The sequence below is a fragment of the Oncorhynchus keta genome, unplaced genomic scaffold (assembly GCF_023373465.1).
Source record: "Oncorhynchus keta strain PuntledgeMale-10-30-2019 unplaced genomic scaffold, Oket_V2 Un_contig_2347_pilon_pilon, whole genome shotgun sequence".
NCBI classification, from domain to species: domain Eukaryota; kingdom Metazoa; phylum Chordata; class Actinopteri; order Salmoniformes; family Salmonidae; genus Oncorhynchus; species Oncorhynchus keta.
In genome coordinates, this window is record NW_026283402.1 from 163,045 (window position 1) to 187,157 (window position 24,113).

At 45.5% G+C, this 24,113-nt stretch overlaps 3 protein-coding genes and 3 long non-coding RNA genes across 11 annotated transcripts; 3 read left to right on the forward strand and 3 right to left on the reverse strand.

Moving 5' to 3' along the window:
- Positions 1-38: 38 nt before the first annotated feature.
- LOC127921765 (docking protein 1-like) lies at positions 39-5,063 on the reverse strand. 2 transcript variants are annotated; one of them, XM_052505375.1, is made up of 6 exons: positions 4,798-5,063; positions 3,718-3,891; positions 2,956-3,114; positions 2,411-2,480; positions 1,986-2,161; positions 39-1,474 (listed from the first exon to the last, which is right to left on the reverse strand). In XM_052505375.1, the coding sequence occupies exons 1-6, from the start codon at positions 4,876-4,878 to the stop codon at positions 548-550; spliced, it is 1,587 nt and encodes a 528-aa protein (XP_052361335.1). In that variant the 5' UTR covers positions 4,879-5,063; the 3' UTR covers positions 39-547. The 2 variants fall into 2 exon arrangements, with proteins under 2 accessions (XP_052361335.1, XP_052361336.1); XM_052505376.1 differs by having other exon boundaries at positions 3,733-3,891; positions 4,798-5,061.
- Positions 5,064-5,257: 194 nt separating this feature from the next.
- On the forward strand, positions 5,258-9,165 carry LOC127921766 (uncharacterized). Of its 2 annotated transcripts, XM_052505377.1 has the most exons (5): positions 5,258-5,574; positions 5,768-5,893; positions 7,687-7,773; positions 8,180-8,477; positions 8,644-9,165. In XM_052505377.1, exons 1-5 carry the CDS (start codon positions 5,551-5,553, stop codon positions 8,808-8,810), a joined length of 702 nt encoding a protein of 233 aa, XP_052361337.1. In that variant the 5' UTR covers positions 5,258-5,550; the 3' UTR covers positions 8,811-9,165. The 2 variants fall into 2 exon arrangements, with proteins under 2 accessions (XP_052361337.1, XP_052361338.1); XM_052505378.1 differs by lacking the exon at positions 7,687-7,773.
- A 1,609-nt stretch (positions 9,166-10,774) lies between these two features.
- On the forward strand, positions 10,775-12,919 carry LOC127921760 (uncharacterized). The gene is made up of 2 exons (XR_008109505.1): positions 10,775-11,042; positions 12,231-12,919. It is a non-coding gene; the product is annotated as an uncharacterized LOC127921760 (long non-coding RNA).
- LOC118371827 (polyadenylate-binding protein-interacting protein 2B) lies at positions 12,535-23,788 on the reverse strand. 4 transcript variants are annotated; one of them, XM_035757453.2, is made up of 4 exons: positions 23,664-23,788; positions 22,220-22,386; positions 18,781-18,954; positions 12,535-13,527 (listed from the first exon to the last, which is right to left on the reverse strand). In XM_035757453.2, exons 1-4 carry the CDS (start codon positions 23,737-23,739, stop codon positions 13,471-13,473), a joined length of 474 nt encoding a protein of 157 aa, XP_035613346.1. In that variant the 5' UTR covers positions 23,740-23,788; the 3' UTR covers positions 12,535-13,470. The 4 variants fall into 4 exon arrangements, with proteins under 4 accessions (XP_035613346.1, XP_035613350.1, XP_035613349.1 ...); XM_035757457.2 differs by having other exon boundaries at positions 23,557-23,724; XM_035757456.2 differs by lacking the exon at positions 23,664-23,788 and adding an exon at positions 23,354-23,381.
- LOC127921761 (uncharacterized) lies at positions 14,117-15,751 on the reverse strand. Its single transcript, XR_008109506.1, has 3 exons — positions 15,572-15,751; positions 14,732-15,134; positions 14,117-14,380 (listed from the first exon to the last, which is right to left on the reverse strand). It is a non-coding gene; the product is annotated as an uncharacterized LOC127921761 (long non-coding RNA).
- Positions 15,118-18,704, forward strand: LOC127921762 (uncharacterized). The gene is made up of 2 exons (XR_008109507.1): positions 15,118-15,297; positions 17,662-18,704. It is a non-coding gene; the product is annotated as an uncharacterized LOC127921762 (long non-coding RNA).
- Positions 23,789-24,113: the final 325 nt, after the last annotated feature.

Here is a 24,113-nt window from a genome sequence, read left to right on the forward strand (position 1 = left end):
AGGCCTATTAACGTTCACATATTCCCAGGTAAACAGCATTGAACTGAACAGTAGTCTGATTTATTGAGGGGCACAATTAAAAAAACACAACAAAACAATCAATGCACAAAACAAATAGTGGAAGGAGAGTTACTGGATACACACCCATTATTGTTTTATTGAATCACATCAGTAAAACAAAGTAAATGAGGAAAAGGATGTGAGACTGAGCGGAAGTCATTGGTTTCTGTTGGGGAGGCGGCGGCTAACACTGTTTGAAAACATTTACATCGACCACTGACAGACTTGTGGAAGATCTCTGTGGCTCTTTTCTCCCATGTCCATTACACTGGTGTGCAATATTGATATTCATAACACGTTATACAAAAGGTATTACATCATAAGAAAAAACAATGATTCTGTATGTGAAAACAAGTTCAATAAATAAAGTAAGTAGACAATAACATTGTGAAATGAGTGAATGTGTGTATTGGTCTGAATATCTCCTTCTGGGCGCTGATCAGAAGTAGTGCACCTTAAAGGGCCATTTCAGACGCAGCAGAGGATCCTAAATGAACCCCATGTTTTCATAGATGACCTCTGGTGACTGGCGTCCAGCAGTGGGCCTCCTGGTGGCCAAGGTCCTGGTAACGGTCAACGACGATGATGATGATGAGGAGGAGGAAGAGGGGGATGATGATGATGATGGTGATGAAGAGCCTGGCTTGCAGACCTGGCTGTAAAGGTGGGCGAACGGGTCAGTGTTGGGGCCCTTGGCTGGGGTCCCCACACAAGGCTCACTATAGATGGGTTCCTCTTTGCCAGGTTCCTGCCCCCGCTGGTCCTGGCTCTGTTTCTGTTGTTGAGTCTTATCAGGTAGAGGACTCGCATGGTCGTACACCTCGGAGTAGACCGGCTCTGGCTTGTTGTTGTGGTGATAAGAGCAGGAAGAGGAAGTGGGTGGGGGTGGTGGTGGTGTAGATCTCGGGGGTGTGAGTGAGAGGATGTCTGCTGGGTCGGCGTACACTGGTTCCGTTCGGTTGACATGGTGATTGCGGGGGTGTAGAGGGATAGAGGGGGTGAGGGTGGAGGCTGTTGGGGGCGTCAGATAGGAGTTGAGGCTGGGGGCTTTGGGTTTAATACTGTCTGCTGGCTCAGAGTAAGGACACTCCTCAGAGCCAATCAAATTAGGCGGCTGTGAGTATAAACACTGCTCTGAGCCAATAGCATTTGAAAATACTGGTTTAAAACTGTAGCTGCCCTCCAAAATGGTTGAGCTATCTGGTAGTTTGGGCAGTGGGGAACGAGCACGAGGCATATTAGGGCTACGGTTAGCAACCACAGTGTCGCCCTCACATTCGTCCCCGGCGACGGCCTTCTGTTCCCGTATGGCGGTCTCGATGAGGCTGAAGATGTCGTCAGCTTGGCACGTCTCAAAGGTGAAGGTTCCGGGTCCAGAGTCACAGCGCCGGCCCGCCTCGATGTTGAACGTCAACTGTGGGAGAACCAAGAGGACACAATGATTTGAGAAAATTCCCACAGGTGTTCACTGGAAAATTGCATAACTGAATGTGGGCACCAAACGTATTATAACCTGCAACCTTCTTGATTGGACACTGATGACCCTACAATGATCCTTAAGACACATCCTTTTTTGGAGCCACACTGCCCTAAAAAGGCCAAACACAGTAACTCTGTTGTAATGGCCAGGTATATTATCTGATTAGTGTGGGATTTAGTTTCCTGACACAAGAACAGTTGATCAGAACATATCATGAAGTACCAGAAATTGCTGTCTTTTTAGAGAGAAAAATACTTTGAAGTCAGAATTTGCAGTCAAAAAAATGATGTAGTTACTGCGTTTTGCCTTTGTAGAGCAGCATAGTACCGTACTGTGACGGCCTTGAAATTAGACACTAGAGAGTAGCATTAGATTAAAACTAGTAACAGATTAGGAATCTAATTCTATGGCTCAATGAGATTCTAAATTCCATGGTTCTACTGACCTTGTCTCTGCCATAGCGTCGTATCAGCCGATAGGGCCAGTCCTGCAAACAATTCCTGGTCTCCGCCTCCTTAAGGACCAGCCCCTCCTGGGCCACTTGCAGCCAATAGTACTCCCCCTGGAGGCCGCAGCGCATCGCTACATCCGTCTGCTTCACACCCACCCTGAACTCACTAACTGAGGGGAGAGAGGAGGGAGAGTGGAGGTCATGACTGAAGCACTATGGACGGTGTTCATTTCTATTTCTGGTTGTATATTTTGTGTTTATCTTTCCTTTGATCGTAGTAATATCACTGAAAAGAAGAACCTGTTCCAAGACAGCAGTAATCATACGTCCATTAGACATAAACAGACAGAAGAATGGCTGTTCGTTATAGTGTTCGTTATAGTTTGTGTGGCCACTAGGACATCTGATGTGCTTCTCACCTTCCTCCCTGGAGACGTAGATCTGGTTGTCCTCCATCTGAATTTGGGGCTGCTGACCAGTGGAGCCTCCCTGGGAGACAAGACATGTATTTACATTAGACAGTGAGAACTGTCCTCACAAATATCTACACTCTTAGAAAAAAAAGGTGCTATCTAGAACCTTAAAAGGGTTCTTCGGCTGTCCCCAAAGGAGAACCCCTTTTGGCTTCCATGTAGAACCCTTTCTACAGAGGTTTATTTATACAGGGAACAAAACAGGTTTCTCCTATGGGGTCAGCAGAAGAGCCCTTTTACAACCTATTTTCTAAGAGTGTACACATCCTCTATATAATAACAGTTTGGTGATGAAAAGAGTTTAATGATAGAGAGACCAGTGAATAATGGCGTTTGCTGTTAGCCTTGAACCAATACCGAGACAAATTCCTAATTCAGCATTGTTGAATGCTAATAAAGTATAATTCTACTTCGATCTGTAACTGTCAAAATGTTGAATTGAGACTGATCCATAACAGTCACAAGACAACAACAGAAGCTGCTATTCTCACCTGGAAGGCGAGGTCACACATCCTCTCCACCCACTCCACGCAGTCGTCCTTATCTGCTGCGAAGACATACCTCCTGCCGTCGGTCTCCACACAGAAGGCGGCCATGTTGTCTTTGGGGCAGGCCTCAGCGTGTGGGGGCAGCCTCAGGACCCTGATCACCTACATTTACATTTTACTCCATTAGCAGACACTTATCCAGAGGCTGTAAAAAATGTGACTTGGTGCGTCTCAGCTTGGCACTCAGTATTAAAGAGATAGATCGGGGTAAGGCTTGTGCAAGCTCTAACAGCTCATAGATCGGGGTAAGGCTTGTGCAAGCTCTAACATCTCATAGATCGGGGTAAGGCTTGTGCAAGCTCTAACATCTCATAGATCGGGGTAAGGCTTGTGCAAGCTCTAACAGCTCATAGATCGGGGTAAGGCTTGTGCAAGCTCTAACAGCTCATAGATCGGGGTAAGGCTTGTGCAAGCTCTAACATCTCATAGATCGGGGTAAGGCTTGTGCAAGCTCTAACAGCTCATAGGAGCAGGGGCCTATCTCTTGTTTCTGTAGCATGAGCCAGTTTGATGTAAAAGTACGCCCTCTGGACAGGACGCTAGTCTCTCGCAGGGCCTTAGGCTTGTCCATATCCTGAGCCAATTATAGTGCATTCAACTAAGTTAGGTAAGACAACCACATACTGTATCACAGTCAGTGCCAGTAAAAAAAAATCCTCAATAATGCAACTAATCAAAGTCAGTGCTAGTAAGGAAGACAAGTACAGCAGTAAGGTTGACCTCTGACAGGCGGATCACCCTCTTCTCCTTAACTTTGTCCTGGTGCTTCCAGACCCCAGAGGGACCGGCCCGCTCTCCTCCCCCCACTTCCTGGCGCTCTAGCCTGGCTACACCGCAGCGGCTGGAGGGGTAGAGAGTCAGCCAATGCTGCTTCCACTTCTGGAGGGAGGGCGGAGGGAGGGAAGAAAGGGGATGAGGGAAGACAGAAATAATGGGGAGAAAAAGAGAATGGGAGAAAAATTTGTGGGTGAGAAAAATAATTTAAAAAAAAGTGAGTATCTAGTTTTGCCATTTTGCCCACAACACCTTAGTCAAATGACTCAGAATATCACCCCCCCCACACCTTCTCCAGCACATCTGCCTATTTTTAAATAAAGGTGCAGTGGTAGATGAGGTATGTGTGCTCAGGTACAGTACTTGCGTTGTTTTACGTGTGCCTAGCCGTGTTTAAATTTACATCCCAAATGGCACCCTATCCCCTACATAGTGCACTCGTTTTGACCAGAGATCCTGTGAGTCCTGGTCAAAAGTAGTGCACTGAAAAGGGAATAGGGTGCCATTTGGGACACATTGTGTTGGAATGTGCCATGAGGAAACTGTGAGCAGTACTGTGTCTGGGCACGCATGTGAGGATCCGTTCCCCCCTCACACCTTTACACACGCACCATTACCTTTACACACGCACCATTACCTTAACACACGAACCATTACCAACGTAGCCTGTCTCTGCAAAAAAGACTTCAACATGTCGGCTATCATAAATGTCCTCCTATACTGCAATCATATACTTTAAAATGTCAAGTGGAATGGTAGAGGGATTAGATGGCTGTCATACACAGTACAGTAGTTTACATGATAACAGCAATAGCCAATATCAAAACACTTCAAATAAACTAAATAAAAACTTACATTACAAGACTGTTATGAAGCTGCATTCAAAATCTAAATAAATACAATATGTTCCTATTGACTTTTATTGTCATTCCACAAAAACAAGATAGATAAAGTACCAGGATGTGTACAATTAAGTGAGCCAAATAAAGTTAAATAAAGTTACGTGCTTACCTTTTCTACATTTCTGTGTTGAAGGTAAACTTGTCCTGCTTTCACATGAGTGTCCATTATGTTCAAAGCGTCTCTCGACATTCAACTGAACTTTAACGGATAACTTGGATTTGACTGTGATATATGTTAGTTTACGGTATCCTAATCCTACACTTGTGATTTCAGTACCGTCAAACTCTCCCCCTGACAAATGTAGCTGTGCTTTTCTTTCGTTACGTCAGAGGCTAAACCTACAGTGAAATTATGACCGCGTCCACACCTTTCTCTACTACGTCTGGTCCAGGGCGTTAATGCACGTTCCTCTAACTACCTGAATCGACAAAAGACCAACCCTTGTGATGTCATACAATGAACAATTGCCTACACAGAGAACCATACAGTGAATAAGACGTGTATTGTGAAGACTGAAGGAAGTGAAACCGCCCATTCATGGTTGATTTTATTACGATGTTTGAATTGTTCATTGTTCTTTCATTTATGACCAATGTTTTTAGAACGGCTACGAAGACTCAGATTATTTTGGGACGCTGTGACATCGCCCTATTTATGATATCGCTGCGTAACTAAGGACTCGATCAAAGTATATTATGTTGCCTCAAACGTTCCAACGTTCTATGGAACATAGACTATTATGGGTTTTCCAACACACATTTAACCACTGTCTCACGTAGCCTGTTTTAGTTTTGCTAGGCTTGACCCTGATTTATCCTTGACGAATGACCATCTTAAATATCAGGGAACAAGACCAATTGAATGCACTCTTTAAGGCACATTCAGGTATGTCTAGTTCGGGTTTATCATTGCCATATTTGATCATTTTCATAACATAAACACTAGGCTATTCAACTAGTAAGAATAGGTCATTCATGAGAATGTCTCATAATGCTTACTGTAATGAAAACTTTTCACTGATGCTCTTGGTTGGTTAAAGGTGGGGGTTCATCCATCTCTCCACTCTTCTCTCCTCCAGTCTCGGGGCCCTCAGGCCAGAGTGGGGCAGCAAAGCACCTATGGGGCTGACTACAAGCCCCCCAGTGATCGGCACCTCAGGCTGTTCAGGCTGCATGCAGAGCCGTCTTGCACCACACACCAGAAGGTACAACTAACTCGCTCTGTCTCTCCCTCACACACCAACACTTTTCCACTTGTATACTAATGCCATACGCTGTAAAAGGAAAGGGTTCCTGGAGTATCCTTTAGGGATTCTTCAAATTGAAACTGTGGGGGAACCCAAGTTCTTTGAAGAACCCTCTAAAAGGGTTCTTCAAATAACTCCCTTTAAAGTATCCTCAAAGAACCTTTTGGTGTACCCCCCCCCCCCTATTTTATAAAAATGTATTATTAATCATCAGCATAACAATAACACAATATTTTAATTGTCAGTGTTTATTATGATTTTAGTAGCAAAGCAGAATTCACTCATCTCAATCTGAGGTAAACTCCCAGCAGAGCTCCAAGTCACATGGGTTTATCCTCTGGCCTGTTGATGTTCAATTACTGTGTTAAGGTTCTCCGTATTCACAGCCAGAATGATTTTGCAGTGCATGGTGATCCAACAGGTCTCCTGTTATATTCAACAGAGGTGTAGGGAGGGTGAAGTCTGTGAATCCAACAAATAGTACTTATACAGATGATCAACAAAACATGCACATGACAGTATTCATACCTTGGTTTATGTGGTGAATGTGAATGACAAAACTGTTTTGATAATGGTTTTCATACACATACCATGTCCATAATGTAAAGGCCTATAGGATATTAATTGAAGAGGTTAGGAAGGAGGATGGTAAATGTGATCTGCATAACATACCAATTCTAATTGACATACCTTTTTATGCCTCTTCCTCTGTATACCTGCAGTAACCAAAGTGAGCAGTTCAGTCATCTGCAGCCAATACATCCAGCCTTCATCTTATTCTCACCTCTTTGATGGTTTTATATCCATTCAATTGTCCATTTTCTGTTTTAGAAAGATTAGCATAAATATGTAAAGATAGATGGTATCATCATAAAACAATATACATTTAGATGATAATAGGGACAAACCTTATTTAAATTGAGGAGATCTTTACATTTAAGTTAAGGGCCTGCACCTGCTGTCCTTTCAAATTCAAATACACATTTTTGTTTGGTTCCTGCAAGAAACCCCAAGAACTAAGATGGTTCCTCGATGAACCCCACCTGCTATGGGGTTCTTCTAAGAACCTTTTGGGGGCAATTTTCAGTGCCAAGAACCCTACGGTTCTTCAAAGAACTTTGAGGATCATAGAAGAACCTTTGTTGAACTCTTAATTTTTAGAGTGTACAAACCGTACACATTCACACTGCCCACTGCCCCTGGCCTGCCTGCCTGCCTGCCTGCCTGCCTGCCTGCCTGTCTGTCTGTCTGTCTGTCTGTCTGCCTGCCTGCCTGCCTGCCTGCCTGCCTGCCTGCCTGCCTCTGCCTTGCCTGCCTGTGCCTGCCTGCCTGCCTGCCTGCCTGCCTGCCTGCCTGCCTGCCTGCCTGCCTGCCTGCCTGCCTGCCTGCCTGCCTGCCTTCCTGCCTGCCTGCCTGCCTGCCTGCCTGTGCCTGCCTGCCTGCCTGCCTGCCTGCCTGCCTGTCTGTCTGTCTGCCTCCTATCTGTGTGTCTGTCTGTCTGCCTTCTGCCTGCCTGCCTGCCTGTCTATCTGTCTTCCTATCTGTGTGTCTGTCTGTCTTTCTGCCTGCCTGCCTGTCTGTCTGCCTGTCTTCCTATCTGTCTGCCTCCTATCTGTGTGTCTGCCTGCCTGCCTGCCTGCCTGTCTGTCTATCTGTGTGTCTGTCTGTCTTTCTCTTTGCCTGTCTGTCTATCTGTCTTCCTATCTGTGTGTCTGTCTGTCTTTCTGCCTGCCTGCCTGTCTGTCTGTCAGTTGGCGGATATGTGGGCTCAGTACTACAGACAGTGTTTCCAGACCATTACCAACGGCCCACAGAACCCCGCCTTTGCCTTCAGTCAGGTGAGTCCCTCAGCCACAAGAACTAACTTACTTGTCTTACCTGTCCCTAGATTGGCATACCTTAGGGGCATTTCATGGTAGATGCATTGATATTATCTTAGTCAGTCTCAAACCCTCTCTCTCTCCACCTCTCACCCTCTCTCTGTCTCTCCCTCTCTCTCATCCTCGCTCTCTCCCCTCTCTCTCTCCACCTCTCACCTCTCACCCTCTCTGTCCCTCTTCTCTCCCCCTCTCCCTCTCCCGTCTCTCTCATCCTCGCTCTCTCACCCTCTCTCTCTCCACCTCTCTCCCTCTCTCACCCCTCTCTCTGTCTCTCTTCTCTCCATCTCCCCTCTCTCTCTCCTCCTCTCTCTCTGTCTCTCCATCTCCCCTCTCTCTCATCCTCTCTCTCTGTGTCTCTCTACAGAAGGGGAGAACAGTGAGGGCAGCTATGTTGGACAGTGAGAATGTCAGTAAGATCCAAGTAGAAAGGACAGCTCCTCCAGAGAAGGGGCAGAGCCAGATACCACCACAGCGTTCGAGCTCCGACTCTGGGGAACGAAGGTCGGTCTCTCCCTCTCTCTCCTCAACCTCAGTCCATAACTCCCTCCCGTCCCGCCCTGCAAGGAAAGAGGCATGGACACATGCAACAGGGGACCCGGCACTGGGGATCACAACGACACCCAAGGACATGGTGGAGCTGCCTCACATCGGCAGTGGAGAAGGTGAGAGAGGGAATACCCTGTTCAGTTTGTATTGACAACATGTTTTTATTTGAGGCTTTGAATGGCCTTATAACTCCAGTTTATCTGCTTTTGTTTCCTTTAGTGCAAGATGATAGACCAGCACCAATAACATATGTGTGTGTACTACCTGTTCCTGTTGTCACAGGAAGTGATGGGGAACTTCCTCTGCAGGTGGAGCGGTTAAGGGCGGAGCAGTTCCGTCGGGACATGACCCACTCATCTAGGCTGGAAGGCCAGATCAACCAGCGCATAGCCACCCAGTCTAACCTCATGCACCTAGGTAGGTCCTATAGAGACATAACAATATATTAAACACTGTTCTATACCCATAGCCACCCAGTCTAACCTCATGCACCTAGGTAGGTCCTATAGAGACATAACAATATATTAAACACTGTTCTATACCCATAGCCACCCAGTCTAACCTCATGCACCTAGGTAGGTCCTATAGAGACATAACAATATATTAAACACTGTTCTATACCCATAGCCACCCAGTCTAACCTCATGCACCTAGGTAGGTCCTATAGAGACATAACAATATATTAAACACTGTTCTATACCCATAGCCACCCAGTCTAACCTCATGCACCTAGGTAGGTCCTATAGAGACATAACAATATATTAAACACTGTTCTATACCCATAGCCACCCAGTCTAACCTCATGCACCTAGGTAGGTCCTATAGAGACATAACAATACATTAAACACTTTCTATATAGCCACCAGCTCATTAGGTAGGTCCCCAAATAGAATACTAAATGTGTAGGTAGGTAGAGACATAACAATATATTAAACACTGTAGTCACCCAGTCTAACCTCATGCATATGCTTTCTATCACCAGCCTTATGTCCCAAATAGAACACTAATGTGTGTTTATATATATATATATATAGTGCACTACTTTTGACCAGAACCCTATAGGCACTATATAGGGAATATGGCTTTGGTCAAAAGTAGTGCACTATATTGCGAATAGGGTGCCATTTGGGATGTACAACCTGCATGCACCTAGGTAGGTCCCATAGCCACCCAGTAGGGGGAAACATAGTACTCAACACCATCCACCCTGATCCTAGATCAGCACTCCCTACTCTGAGACGCTTTAATACGGGCCGAGCAATCACCATCCACCCTGATCCTAGATCAGCACTCCCCACTCTGAGACGCTTTATACGGGCCGAGCAATCACCATCCACCCTGATAGATCTCATCCACATCTGAGTGTTTGTAGGGCAATGCCATCCACCCTGGTAGATGACCACCTACTGAGACACACGGGAGTTCACCATCCACCCATCCTAGATCAGCACCCCTATTCTGAGACACTGAGAGGCCCGCAGTCACCATCCACCCTGATCCTAGATCAGCACCCCACTCAACTGGTACAGTAATCATCCACATCCACCCTGATCCTAGATCAGCACTCCCTACTCTGAGACACATGGGCACAAGGCCATCCACCCTGATCCTAGATCAGCACTCCCTACTCTGCACTCTGTTCGGGACAGCAATCACCATCCACCCTGATCCTAGATCAGCACCCCATGCTGAGAGTTTTATTTGCATCTCACCATCCAGCCCTGATCCAGATCTGTTCACTGAGACGCTTTAATAGATCACCATCCAATCCTAGATCAGACTACTCAGACGCAGATTACATGATGATTCATCCACATACAGTGATTCATTCAACGGTGTGACCACCTACAGCCAACCCACTGGGACAACCCTCACACTGGTGCTGCAGTGGTTATGCCTGAAGCCCACTCAGACTGGTACAGTAGATCACATCCACATACCAGAGGATTGAAAGGATAGTATCTGTTCATACTTACTTACCTAAGGCCATGGTGCACAGGCTTATGGACGACTCCTCTCCTTCGCACTCTGTTCAGACAGTCTCCTCCAGATCTGTTCCACCCCATGCTAGATTTTTCTTTGCATCTGTCTCAAGCTCCTGCAATCTGTTCAAACATAGATAGATAACTCAGACTACTACAGAAAAACATAGTGATTCACACATACAGTGATTATCTCCCCTTCCCCAGCAAATTAACAGTAGTGGTGCTGCAGATTATCTACCCCTAAAAAACATAGCTAGATTATCTAGCCAGAAAAAAGCTGATTATCAATAAATCCAGTTGGGGAGTATTGGGGAAAAGCAGCTCCACCGCTACTGTTATACCTGTCCTCCAGACCTTCAAAAACATAGCTAGGTTATCCACCCCCTAAAAAAACATAGCGATGTTATCTACCCCCTAAAAAAAACATAGCTAGGTTATCCACCCCCTAAAAAAACATAGCTAGGTTAGGGCAGGATTATGACAGACTTTAATATGCTTCACCATCCATCCAGGAGGGCCTGGGTGTCAGAGTACCAGGACCGGTACCAGGGCCCGGATCACTACGTCCCTGGGCAGAGGAAGCCCCCTAGTGGCCTGAAGGAGCCCTGCACCGCCAAGTACCAGCCTGGTGCCCACACAGCAGACCAGACCCGAGGACACATCTGCTCAGAGTATCAGAGGCACTTCACTAAGAAGGTAATATCCCAAACGGAACCATATTCTCTTCGTAGTGCTCTACTTTTGACCAGGGCCTTATGGTCCACTTTGAGAATAATGTTGCGACAAAGACCCAGTTTCAAGGCTCCCTATTAGAGTAAACATAAGGCTGCACTTACACACCACTACACTAGACACTCTGTAGAGGCTGTGACTTTCACCTCGTGGTGCACCGAGGGCTCTGCAGAGATTGAGATTTACATGGGCCCTTGCTATCCGGAATTAACGGGACGTCCCTGCCCCATTAACGTTTACATTTCAAATCGTATTGGTCACATACACATTTATGTTATCGCGGGTGTAGCAAAATGCTTGCTTTCCTAGCTCCAACAGCACAGTAGTATCTAGCAATTCACAACACACACAAATCTAAAAGCAAAATAATGGAATTAAGAAATATTAGGGTGAGCAATGTTGGAGTGGCAATGACTAAAATACATTATATGCATATGAAATGAGTAAAACAGTATGTAAATATTATTAGTGACTAGTGTTCCATTATTAAAGTGACCATTGATTCCATGTCTGTGTATATAGAGCAGCAGCCTCTAAGGTGCAGGGTTGAGTAACCGGGGTGGTGCAGGGTTGAGTAACCGAGGTGGTGCAGGGTTGAGTAACTGGGGTGTAGCCGGCTAGTGACGGCCATTTAACAGTCTGATGGCCTTAGAAGTTGTTCAGTCTCTCGGGCCCAGCTTTGATGCACCTGTAGTGACCTCACCGTAGCGGGGTGAACAGGCTGTGGCTCAGGTGGTTGATGTCCTTGATTTTTTTTGGCCTTCCTGTGACATTGGGTGCTGTCGGTATCCTGGAGGGCAGGCAATGTACCCCTGGTGATGCATTGGGCAGACTGGACTATTTCAGATTGTCAGTGAACTTCAAGCTGTTCAGCTTCTCCACTGCGTTCCCATCGATGTGAATAGGGGGTTTGGTGTAGTGCGAGTGCCAGTCTTTTTGTACCATCATGCAACCTCACCATCATACCACGTTCGGCTTCACAATGACAGCACTGGTGTTGACAAGATGACAAACAGATCTGGGATCAGGTTACACTTGCAGTATAAACCCAGCCCAACAATGAACAACTGCTAACTTCAATCATTTACAGAGTTGAGCAAAAGGAGGAAAGACAATACAATTCATTATGTTGTTCCTCTGGTTTTGCTGCAGAACTACCCTGGCCTGTCCAGACCCAAGACCAGCCCTGCGTACAGACAGAACAGAGTCAACTGACCTAAACCATCTTCAGGATTTGACCTGCATGGTCTCTATTCCATGTTCAACCTGACAAAGGTTAATAAAAAAATAACATTTGAAATATATTTTGACAATTCAGAGATACTCGTTTGTGTCGACATTATCAAACCCACAGCGTGATCTTTTGAGGGGTCCTTTAGCTACAGTAATGACAGGTTACTGGACATGTAATAACACAATCAAACCTGTATATAAAACAATGAACAAGACACCAAAGTCCCAGAGGGTACCTGATCTTTATTCCATCATACTTTGTCCTCGTTTGCTAATGCAAGTCGCACACTGTGACAGGATTTCAACTCAAGTTTTTACATATCAACCAAACGGAAAAACGAAATTGTTGCCATGGAAATCCCTCGCAGGTCAGCTACGCCCCCGCAGCCAAATCCCATCCAATCCTTCTGTACACTGCAGTCTGTCCATCTTTCGCCAAGCCTACTTTGCCCTACACACTACCTACCCTAAAACCAGCCTCCAAGGAAAAGAAAAACATCCAGAAAAGAGAAGACAAAAAAAGGAAACTGCAACAATGATCAGGGGAGAGAAATCTCCAGCCACGATCACCACGACGACAGACTCACACGGCTGCACTTGAGATTGAGGAGAAAGAACAAAAATAAAACACCAAACTTTCTACGCAGATCTGACCTCCAGTTCTGCCGTCTGTCCAATAAGAACATCTTATACTGATGGCCCCTCCCATTCTGTCCAATAGGATTATTTTATACTGATATGGCCCCTGCCCACCCTTCTCCCATCACTGCCCCCTGCCTAGTTAACCACATAGGAACAAAACGGAAATAAAAGGCTGCATTCCCTACTCAGACGGTGCTGACGCATTCCAGATCTTACAACTCCTGAATAGGTATTTTATTTAATAGGTATTTTATTTATAACCCTAACCACATGTCATAGCAATCTGGTGCCCGACGGCACAGTAGATGACTTGGCACGAAACCATCGGTTGATGCATGCAACGTCTGAGCAGAGGAATGCGACCAAAAGCTTATTGAAGAGTATACCCCAGCCCACCCTCCAACCCCGCCCCATGTACCCCACACAGCCCAAAAGCAGGCAAGTGCAAGGGTGTCTGCTGGGAAGCCAGCAGTCACAAAGAGTCTTTATGAGGGTTCCCCCTACTGGCAGGAGGACCCTAGTATTTCATTCCCGGAACAAACTCCTTCGCCTCTGGGTTCAAGCTGCTCTTGCGCTGTAAAAAGAGAGGAGAGGATTAGTATAGGAGCAAACAAAAAAGGACCCAGACCTGTATGAACAGGTCAAAATAACAGGGCCTCAACATTAAAAACGGACAAGAGGAGACGGTTCGGATTGTAACACGCACCACAGGATAGTTTCTCCAGCTGATGGTCGGTTCCCTGCCAGATTAACCCTAGTCCCAGACTAAAAACATATTTTAATGGAGAATTAGGACTAGGACTAGGCTTAATATTTTTTGGGGAAACTGGGCCAAAAAGTAGAAGAGGTATCGTGTCTGTGCTCAAACAACTGGAGAAGATGGGCTACCTACGGTATCTAGGTACTGAATGTGGATAACACTGGAGAAGATGGGCTACCTACGGTATCTAGGTACTGAATGTGGATAACACTGGAGAAGATGGGCTACCTACGGTATCTAGGTACTGAATGTGGATAACACTGGAGAAGATGGGCTACCTACGGTATCTAGGTACTGAATGTGGATAACACTGGAGAAGATGGGCTACCTACGGTATCTAGGTACTGAATGTGGATAACACTGGAGAAGATGGGCTAATCTAGGTACTGAATGTGGATGGAGAAGATGGGCTACCTACGGTATCTAGGTACTGAATGTGGATAACAACTGGAGAAGATGGGCTACCTACGGTATCTAGGTACTGAATGTGGATAACAACTGGAGAAGATGGGCTACCTACGGTATCTAGGTACTGAATGTGGATAACAACTGGAGAAGATGGGCTACCTACGGTATCTAGGTACTGAATGTGGATAACACTGGAGAAGATGGGCTACCTACGGTATCTAGGTACTGAATGTGGATAACACTGGAGAAGATGGGCTACCTACGGTATCTAGGTACTGAATGTGGATAACAACTGGAGAAGATGGGCTACCTACGGTATCTAGGTACTGAATGTGGATAACAACTGGAGAAGATGGGCTACCTACGGTATCTAGGTACTGAATGTGGATAACAACTGGAGAAGATGGGCTACCTACGGTATCTAGGTACTGAATGTGGATAACACTGGAGAAGATGGGCTACCTGAGGTATCTAGGTACTGAATGTGGATAACAACTGGAGAAGATGGGCTCTAGGTACTAGGTACTGAATGTGGATAACAACTGGAGAAGATGGGCTACCTACGGTATCTAGGTACTGAATGTGGATAACAACTGAGAAGATGGGCTACCTACGGTATCTAGGTACTGAATGTGGATAACAACTGGAGAAGATGGGCTACCTACGGTATCTAGGTACTGAATGTGGATAACACTGGAGAAGATGGGCTACCTACGGTATCTAGGTACTGAATGTGGATAACACTGGAGAAGATGGGCTACCTACGGTATCTAGGTACTGAATGTGGATAACACTGGAGAAGATGGGCTACCTACGGTATCTAGGTACTGAATGTGGATAACACTGGAGAAGATGGGCTACCTACGGTATCTAGGTACTGAATGTGGATAACAACTGGAGAAGATGGGCTACCTACGGTATCTAGGTACTGAATGTGGATAACAACTGGAGAAGATGGGCTACCTACGGTATCTAGGTACTGAATGTGGATAACACTGGAGAAGATGGGCTACCTACGGTATCTAGGTACTGAATGTGGATAACACTGGAGAAGATGGGCTACCTACGGTATCTAGGTACTGAATGTGGATAACACTGGAGAAGATGGGCTACCTACAGTATCTAGGTACTGAATGTGGATAACACTGGAGAAGATGGGCTACCTACAGTATCTAGGTACTGAATGTGGATAACACTGAAGATGTACGGATAGGTACTGAATGTGGATAACACTGAGAAGATGGGCTACCTACGGTATCTAGGTACTGAATGTGGATAACACTGGAGAAGATGGGCTACCTACGGTATCTAGGTACTGAATGTGGATAACAACTGGAGAAGATGGGCTACCTACGGTATCTAGGTACTGAATGTGGATAACACTGGAGAAGATGGGCTACCTACGGTATCTAGATACTGAATGTGGATAACACTGGAGAAGATGGGCTACCTACGGTATCTAGGTACTGAATGTGGATAACACTGGAGAAGATGGGCTACCTACAGTATCTAGGTACTGAATGTGGATAACACTGGAGAAGATGGGCTACCTACAGTATCTAGGTACTGAATGTGGATAACACTGGAGAAGATGGGCTACCTACGGTATCTAGGTACTGAATGTGGATAACAACTGAGAAGATGGGCTACCTAACACTGGAGAAGATGGGCTATCTAGGTACTGAATGTGGATAACACTGGAGAAGATGGGCTACCTACGGTATCTAGGTACTGAATGTGGATAACACTGGAGAAGATGGGCTACCTACGTATCTAGGTACTGAATGTGGATAACACTGGAGAAGATGGGTACTGAGGTACTGAATGTGGATAACACTGGAGAAGATGGGCTACTAGGTACTGAATGTATCTGGAGAAGAGGTACTGAATGTGGATAACACTGGAGAAGATGGGCTACCTACGGTATCTAGGTACTGAATGTGGATAACAACTGGAGAAGATGGGCTACCTACGGTATCTAGGTACTGAATGTGGATAACAACTGGAGAAGATGGGCTACCTACGGTATCTAGGTACTGAATGTGGATAACACTGGAGAAGATGGGCTACCTACGGTATCTAGGTACTGAATGTGGATAACACTGGAGAAGATGGGCTACCTACGGTATCTAGGTACTGAATGTGGATAACACTGGAGAAGATGGGCTACCTACAGTATCTAGGTACTGAATGTGGATAACAGAGAAGATGGGCTACCTACAGTATCTAGGTACTGAATGTGGATAACACTGGAGAAGATGGGCTACCTACGGTATCTAGGTACTGAATGTGGATAACACTGAGAAGATGGGCTAAGATAGGTACTGAATGTGGATAACACTGGAGAAGATGGGCTACCTACGGTATCTAGGTACTGAATGTGGATAACACTGGAGAAGATGGGCTACCTACGGTATCTAGGTACTGAATGTGGATAACACTGGAGAAGATGGGCTACCTACGGTATCTAGGTACTGAATGTGGATAACACTGGAGAAGATGGGCTACCTACGGTATCTAGGTACTGAATGTGGATAACAACTGGAGAAGATGGGCTACCTACGGTATCTAGGTACTGAATGTGGATAACAACTGAGAAGATGGGCTACGGTATCTAGGTACTGAATGTGGATAACACTGGAGAAGATGGGCTACCTACGGTATCTAGGTACTGAATGTGGATAACAACTGAGAAGATGGGCTACCTACGGTATCTAGGTACTGAATGTGGATAACACTGGAGAAGATGGGCTACCTACGGTATCTAGGTACTGAATGTGGATAACACTGGAGAAGATGGGCTACCTACGGTATCTAGGTACTGAATGTGGATAACACTGGAGAAGATGGGCTACCTACAGTATCTAGGTACTGAATGTGGATAACAACTGAGAAGATACTGAATGTATCTAGGTACTGAATGTGGATAACACTGGAGAAGATGGGCTACCTACGGTATCTAGGTACTGTGGATAACAACTGGAGAAGTACGGTATCTAGGTACTGAATGGATAACACTGAGAAGATGGGCTACCTACGGTATCTAGGTACTGAATGTGGATAACACTGGAGAAGATGGGCTACCTACGGTATCTAGGTACTGAATGTGGATAACACTGGAGAAGATGGGCTACCTACGGTATCTAGGTACTGAATGTGGATAACACTGGAGAAGATGGGCTGGAGAAGACCTACGGTATCTAGGTACTGAATGTGGATAACACTGGAGAAGATGGGCTATCTATCTAGGTACTGAATGTGGATAACACTGGAGAAGATGGGCTACCCGGTATCTAGGTACTGAATGTGGATAACAACTGGAGAAGATGGTACTGAGGTACTGAATGTGGATAACACTGGAGAAGATGGGCTACCTACGGTATCTAGGTACTGAATGTGGATAACAACTGGAGAAGATGGGCTACCTACGGTATCTAGGTACTGAATGTGGATAACAACTGGAGAAGATGGGCTACCTACGGTATCTAGGTACTGAATGTGGATAACAACTGGAGAAGATGGGCTACCTACGGTATCTAGGTACTGAATGTGGATAACACTGGAGAAGATGGGCTACCTACGGTATCTAGGTACTGAATGTGGATAACAACTGGAGAAGATGGGCTACCTACGGTATCTAGGTACTGAATGTGGATAACACTGGAGAAGATGGGCTACCTACGGTATCTAGGTACTGAATGTGGATAACACTGGAGAAGATGGGCTACCTACGGTATCTAGGTACTGAATGTGGATAACACTGGAGAAGATGGGCTACCTACGGTATCTAGGTACTGAATGTGGATAACAACTGGAGAAGATGGGCTACCTACGGTATCTAGGTACTGAATGTGGATAACACTGGAGAAGATGGGCTACCTACGGTATCTAGGTACTGAATGTGGATAACACTGGAGAAGATGGGCTACCTACGGTATCTAGGTACTGAATGTGGATAACACTGGAGAAGATGGGCTACCTACGGTATCTAGGTACTGAATGTGGATAACACTGGAGAAGATGGGCTACCTACGGTATCTAGGTACTGAATGTGGATAACAACTGGAGAAGATGGGCTACCTACGGTATCTAGGTACTGAATGTGGATAACACTGGAGAAGATGGGCTACCTACGGTATCTAGGTACTGAATGTGGATAACACTGGAGAAGATGGGCTACCTACGGTATCTAGGTACTGAATGTAGATAACACTGGAGAAGATGGGCTACCTACGGTATCTAGGTACTGAATGTGGATAACGCTGGAGAAGATGGGCTACCTACGGTATCTAGGTACTGAATGTAGATAACACTGGAGAAGATGGGCTACCTACGGTATCTAGGTACTGAATGTGGATAACAACTGGAAAAGATGGGCTACCTACGGTATCTAGGTACTGAATGTGGATAACGCTCCACAGCAAATACATTTCAGGATTTTAACTCTCAGGTTAACTCTAAGGGACAAAATATGAATCCTTGTCCTGGACTGAATAAAGAATCTCCGCTGAACATGCTTTTTAGACCAGGATTCAACTTTATCTGGGAAACTGGCCCTATAAATATAGTGACGTTTTGGTCGACGACGCTCAGACATGCTGCTCGTGTAGAGACAGATTGTGACACACTCTGACGGACAAACATTCTGACAGGACTTACCGCGAGTTCATCTGCGTTGCCATTGGAGACAGATAGCCCGTTGAGCTGTTGCTGAATCTGCCCCACCCCAGGGGCGAGGTCTCTGGCGGGGATGAACCAATCCTGATCCTCCTCTTCCAGCATTTCCTGGAAACAGCGTTCTAAGAACTCCTGTTCCAGAAGCTCCTCCTCCACCTGGGATGACCACACAATAGGGGAAGAATAGGGCTGGATTACAATCAGCAGTAGATTATTATTTCTTAATATGTCTTTCCTCATGTCCTCTATACTTGACTCCTTCTCAAAGCACTGGAGGGCAGCCCAGGTTCGAGGCGCGTGTACAAAACATTAAGAACAGCATTAATTTGCCGGGGCAGGGGCTTTACAAGGTGTCCAAAGTGTTCCACAGGTATGCAGGCCCATGTGGACCACAATGCTCCAACGTAATATGAGTTCTATTTAATTTTACACCATTTGAGCTAGAGATGAGCCTTTTCTTTGCTTTAAAGCTGAAAGCATGACTGTCAGAAATGTGTTTTCCCTCTCTGGCACTGCTGAGTGACAACTTGCAAAGCCTACTCAGATTGGCCTATGCTGCTGGTCACACCAGGGATGAAGAGACAATGTATCAACTTTGCTCACTCTGCGGGCTGCTCCAATGTAACAGAAGACTGATAAGGATCTACATCCCTGATAGCCTGCTAAATTATATTTTAAAAATGGATGGAAAAAAATAGATGTGCAGGAAGAGCGGACGAAGAGAAGCAGGTGAGTGACGGTGGAAGGGGATGTGGGCCATGCGGCTTGCTGATCAGAGCTGATATGAACATTATCGGACCCGTCGCATATAAGGACCGGCGAATACAATAAACTATTTGAGATAAAAACTCAGCAAAAAAAGAAAACTGTCCTCTCACTGTCAACTGCGGTTATTTTCAGCAAACTTAACATGTGTATATATTTGTATGAACATAAGATTCGACAAAAACTGAACAAGTTCCATAGACATGTGACTAAAAGAAATGGAATAATGTGTCCCAGAACAAAGGGGGGTCAAAATCAACAGTCACTATCTGGTGTGGCCACCAGCTGCATTAAGTACGGCAGTGCATCTCCTCCTCATGGACTGCACCAGATTTGCCAGTTCTTGCTGTGAGATGTTACCCCACTTCCACCAAGGCACCTGCAAGTTCCCAGATATTTCTGGGGGGAATGGCCCTAGCCCTCACCCTCCAGTTAAACAGGTCCCAGATATTTCTGGGGGGAATAGCCCTAGCCCTCACCCTCCAGTTAAACAGGTCCCAGATATTTCTGGGGGGAATAGCCCTAGCCCTCACCCTCCAGTTAAACAGGTCCCAGATATTTCTGGGGGGAATAGCCCTAGCCCTCACCCTCCAGTTAAACAGGTCCCAGATATTTCTGGGGGGAACAGCCCTAGCCCTCACCCTCCAGTTAAACAGGTCCCAGACGTGCTCAATGGGATTGAGATCCGGGCTCTTCGCTGGACAAGGCAGAACACTGACATTCCTGTCTTACAGGAAATCATGCACAGAACAAGCAGTGTAGCTGGTGGCATTGTCATGCTGGAGGGTCATGTCAGGATGAGCCTGCAGGAAGGGTACCACATGAGGGAGGATGTCTTCCCTGTAACGCACAGCGTTGAGATTGTCTGCAATGACAACAAGCTAGGTCCGATAATGCTATGACACACCGCCCCAGACCATGATGGACCCTCCACCTCCAAATCAATCCCGCTCCAGAGTACAGGCCTCGGTGCAACGCTCATTCCTTCGACGATAAACGCAAAACTGACTGTCACCCCTGGTGAGACAAAACCGTGACTTGTCAGTGAAGAGCACTTTTTGCCAGTCCTGTCTGGTCCAGCAATGGTGGATTTGTACCCACAGGCAACGTTGTTGCCAGTGATGTCTGGTGAGGACCTGCCTTACAACAGGCCTACAAGCCCTCAGTCCAGCCTCTCTCAGCCTGTTGCGGACAGTCTGAGCACTGATTGGGGGGATTGTGCGTTCCTGGTGTAACTAGGGCAATTGTTGTTGCTATCCTGTACCTGTCCCGCAGGTGTGATGTTCAGATGTACTGATCCTGTGCAGGTGTTGTTACACGTGGTCTGCCACTGCGAAGACAATCAGCTGCCCGTCCTGTCTCCCTGTAACGCTGTCTTAGGTGTCTCACAGTACGGACATTGCAATTTATTGCCCTGGCCACATCTGCAGTCCTCATGCCTCCTTGCAGCATGCCTAAGGCACATCCACACAGATGGGCGATTTTTTCGGAGTCAGTAGAAAAGCCTCTTTAGTGTCCTAAGTTCTCATAACTGTGACCTTAATTGACTACCGTCTGTAAGCTGTTAGTGTCTTATCGACCGTTCCACAGGTGCATGTTCATACATTTTTTATGGTTCATTGAACAAGCATGGGAAACCCTTTACAATGAAGGTCTGTGAAGTTATTTGGATTTTTACAAATTATCTTTGAAAGACATTGTCCTGAAAAAGGGACGTGTCTTTTTTTGCTGGGTTATATATTTTTATTACTGAAATTATTAAAGAAACTGACAGGCGCCAGTTGGTTCTTAAGATCGGTCGGGCCGGAAAATGTGGTATCATCACATGAAACAGTAATACGGTATTCTAAAAATGTTGGTTTCATAAGTATCATGACGTTTTGGTACCGTGGTACTGGTATATAACACTACTCTGAATGGCACACATACACAATCTATGTCTCAATAGTCTCAAACTTCAAAACCCCTTATTTAAGCCGTGTCCTCCCCTTCATCTACACTTATTGAAGGGGAATTAACAAGTTATATCAATAAGGGATCATAGCTTTCACCTGGTTAGTCTATGTCATGACAGTGCATGTCAGAGTAGAAACTATAGCATGAAGTCCAAGGAACTGTCCGTAGATCTCCAAGATAAAATTGTGATGAGGCATATATCTGGGGAAGGAAATATGGGAACTACCCACTTTGCCTAGAGCTGGCCGTTCGACCAAACTGAACAACCGGGCAAGAAGGGAGAACCTGCCAGAAGGACAACAGTCTCTACAGCACTTCACCAAGTTGGGCTTTATGGGAGAGTGGCACATGACAGCATGGCTGGAGTTTGCAAAAAGGCATGTGAAAGAGAGCACAAGGCAAACAATTCTGTGGTCTGATGGGAAAATTGTAACTCTTTGGCTGCCGCTCCCCATCTAACTTAACAGAGCTTGAGAAAACCTGCAAGGAAGAGTGAACATGCACCTTGATCCTGAGAGTAGAGTACAATGCCAGGCAATATCTATCCAGGGCAACATTCCTCACCTTTTAGTGTGTGTGTGGTCTGTACATCTGTGTGGGAGGTCCCTCTGTCTATCACCGAGTCTGTATGCCTGTGTGTGCACCTGTGTGCATACGTACATGTGTATGTACATAAAGAGTGGTCCTAAAAATCACTGACCTGTCTGTTGTAATCCTCCTCGTTCTCCATCCACATGTAGTCAGCGAAGGGGTTGTTGTTGTTGCCCACCTCTCCCTCCTTGTGCCCATTGGCCACGTTCTCTTTCCCGGGGGCACTGCTGCCACCTGGTGTTTTCGCCATCTCAGGACTGTTCATCTCCGCAGGCTCTGTAGGGTTAACAGTTTCACACATGCATAAATGGCAACCCACTTTAAAATGAGGCAAATGGCTTTCAAATTGAGAGTAAAGCTCAGCTTGGGTAAACTGAATAAATTACGTGTTTAATAAACATTTAAGGTCAAAAAACGTAGCTAAAACATAAGAGTGAACAAATGTATATTGCCAAAACGCAAATAAAGTCCATACTTCATTATTTTACTTACTACTTGCTAGTGTCATACTAGTTAAAGTAGACCAAGAGTAGCGAGTCAGTGGCTGCGCTTACAGCTGACGTGGATACAATTACTAGCTAGCCAGTTCCTACCGTTATAACTCAACAATACCTAGCTAACGCGTTACCTGTATCGTCAGCATTGAAGGATGCACATGTCACGAGAAAAAAAAAAGGTGATGACAAACCCCACATGGAGCGAGGCCTACCTGCGTGTCACAGCTGCAACAAGCCAACCAGACAATTAGCTAACTGGAGTAACATTAGTTACAGCTAACATTACCGTTCATCGCAGCACAAATCCTATTTTGAGTATTGGCAGTTTGCTAGTGAGCTAGTTACAGTAGCTAGCTTACTAGTTGGTAAACAACGTTAGGTAGTTTGCTAGTTGGTACACAACGTTAGCTAACTACGTAGCTAGCGAACTCAGAAAACTAGCACGGACTAGCTAAGTAGCAGCCTGAAAATAACGTGTGATATAAAAGGGTTGTAGTTTCGACTAAATTTACTGTAGCCATCAAGTCACTGATGAAACGATTTATTTAAGTTAGCATTCACTAGATAACTAACACATCGTGCAATCACCCTATGAAAAAGGCTTTGGCATACTAACGTTACTAGCGAGCAAGAAAGCTACTTGGCTAGCGAGCTTGCTAACTAACTTGAAATATATAAAAACACGCATAATGGATCAAACTTGGCTAGCAAGCTGTTTTTGATGTACAGACTGAATGTTACGTCACCTGGAACTAGCATAGCCTTCTTACTACCTTGGATTGTCTTTATAGCTAGCTATAAAACTGTTAGCAGGTAGCTAGCTGGTAGTGGTAGAAACAAGCTAAATCAAACTTAGCTCGAAGGCTAACAACGTGATATGCACACACGATTCAAGTCAACTTGTATCTGGAATGCACAGCAGCCAGTAGCGCAACAAAAACGTAGCTACCTGGCATCGTTGGATAAATATTTAAAGACCACTCGATATATCTTCAATGTTTGACAGGACAATTCGTCGACTTTACAGCTAATTTGCTATCAAGCTAGCCAACTCACTACATTCCATCAAGACGCTCACGGGGGACTTCCGTTTCGTCGTTAAGTTCCCCCAGCCCGCTATATCAGTCGTCATATATCTATCTACCTCAGCGCATCAACTGAGAGGTTGATGTCATGGGGATGCGATTATTTTTCTTTTTATTTATTTTTAATTTCACCTTTATTTAACTAGGCAAGTCAGTTAAGAACAAATTCTTATTTACAGTGACTGCCTACCAAAAGGGCCCTGCGGGGACGGAGCCTGGGATTGAATAATAATAATAATAAATACAATATTTTAATATAGGTCAAAACACACATCACAACGAGAGACAATACAACACTACACAAATAGAGACCCAAGACAACATAGCAAGGCAGCAACACATGACACACAACAAAACATATATTAAAACATGGTACAAACATTATTGGGCACAGTCAACAGCACAAAGGTCAAGAAGGTAG

Bases quoted from the DNA above. Each gene is read 5' to 3' on its own strand.
- LOC127921765 (XM_052505375.1), bottom strand. From the start codon at position 4,878: ATGTCGAGAGACGCTTTGAACATAATGGACACTCATGTGAAAGCAGGA. The intron at 3,892-4,797 runs GTAAGCACGTAA...CCCTCCCTCCAG, and splicing joins AACACAGAAATGTAGAAAAG to AAGTGGAAGCAGCATTGGCT. The intron at 3,115-3,717 runs GTACTTGTCTTC...ATGTAAATGTAG, and splicing joins CAGAGGTCAACCTTACTGCT to GTGATCAGGGTCCTGAGGCT.
- LOC127921766 (XM_052505377.1), top strand. From the start codon at position 5,551: ATGCACTCTTTAAGGCACATTCAG. The intron at 7,774-8,179 runs GTGAGTCCCTCA...GTCTCTCTACAG, and splicing joins CCGCCTTTGCCTTCAGTCAG to AAGGGGAGAACAGTGAGGGC. The intron at 8,478-8,643 runs GTGAGAGAGGGA...CTGTTGTCACAG, and splicing joins TCACATCGGCAGTGGAGAAG to GAAGTGATGGGGAACTTCCT.
- LOC118371827 (XM_035757453.2), bottom strand. From the start codon at position 23,739: ATGACGACTGATATAGCGGGCTGGGGGAACTTAACGACGAAACGGAAG. The intron at 22,387-23,663 runs GTGAGTTGGCTA...TTAACCCTACAG, and splicing joins GAGCGTCTTGATGGAATGTA to AGCCTGCGGAGATGAACAGT. The intron at 18,955-22,219 runs GTCAGTGATTTT...TGGTCATCCCAG, and splicing joins AGGAGGATTACAACAGACAG to GTGGAGGAGGAGCTTCTGGA.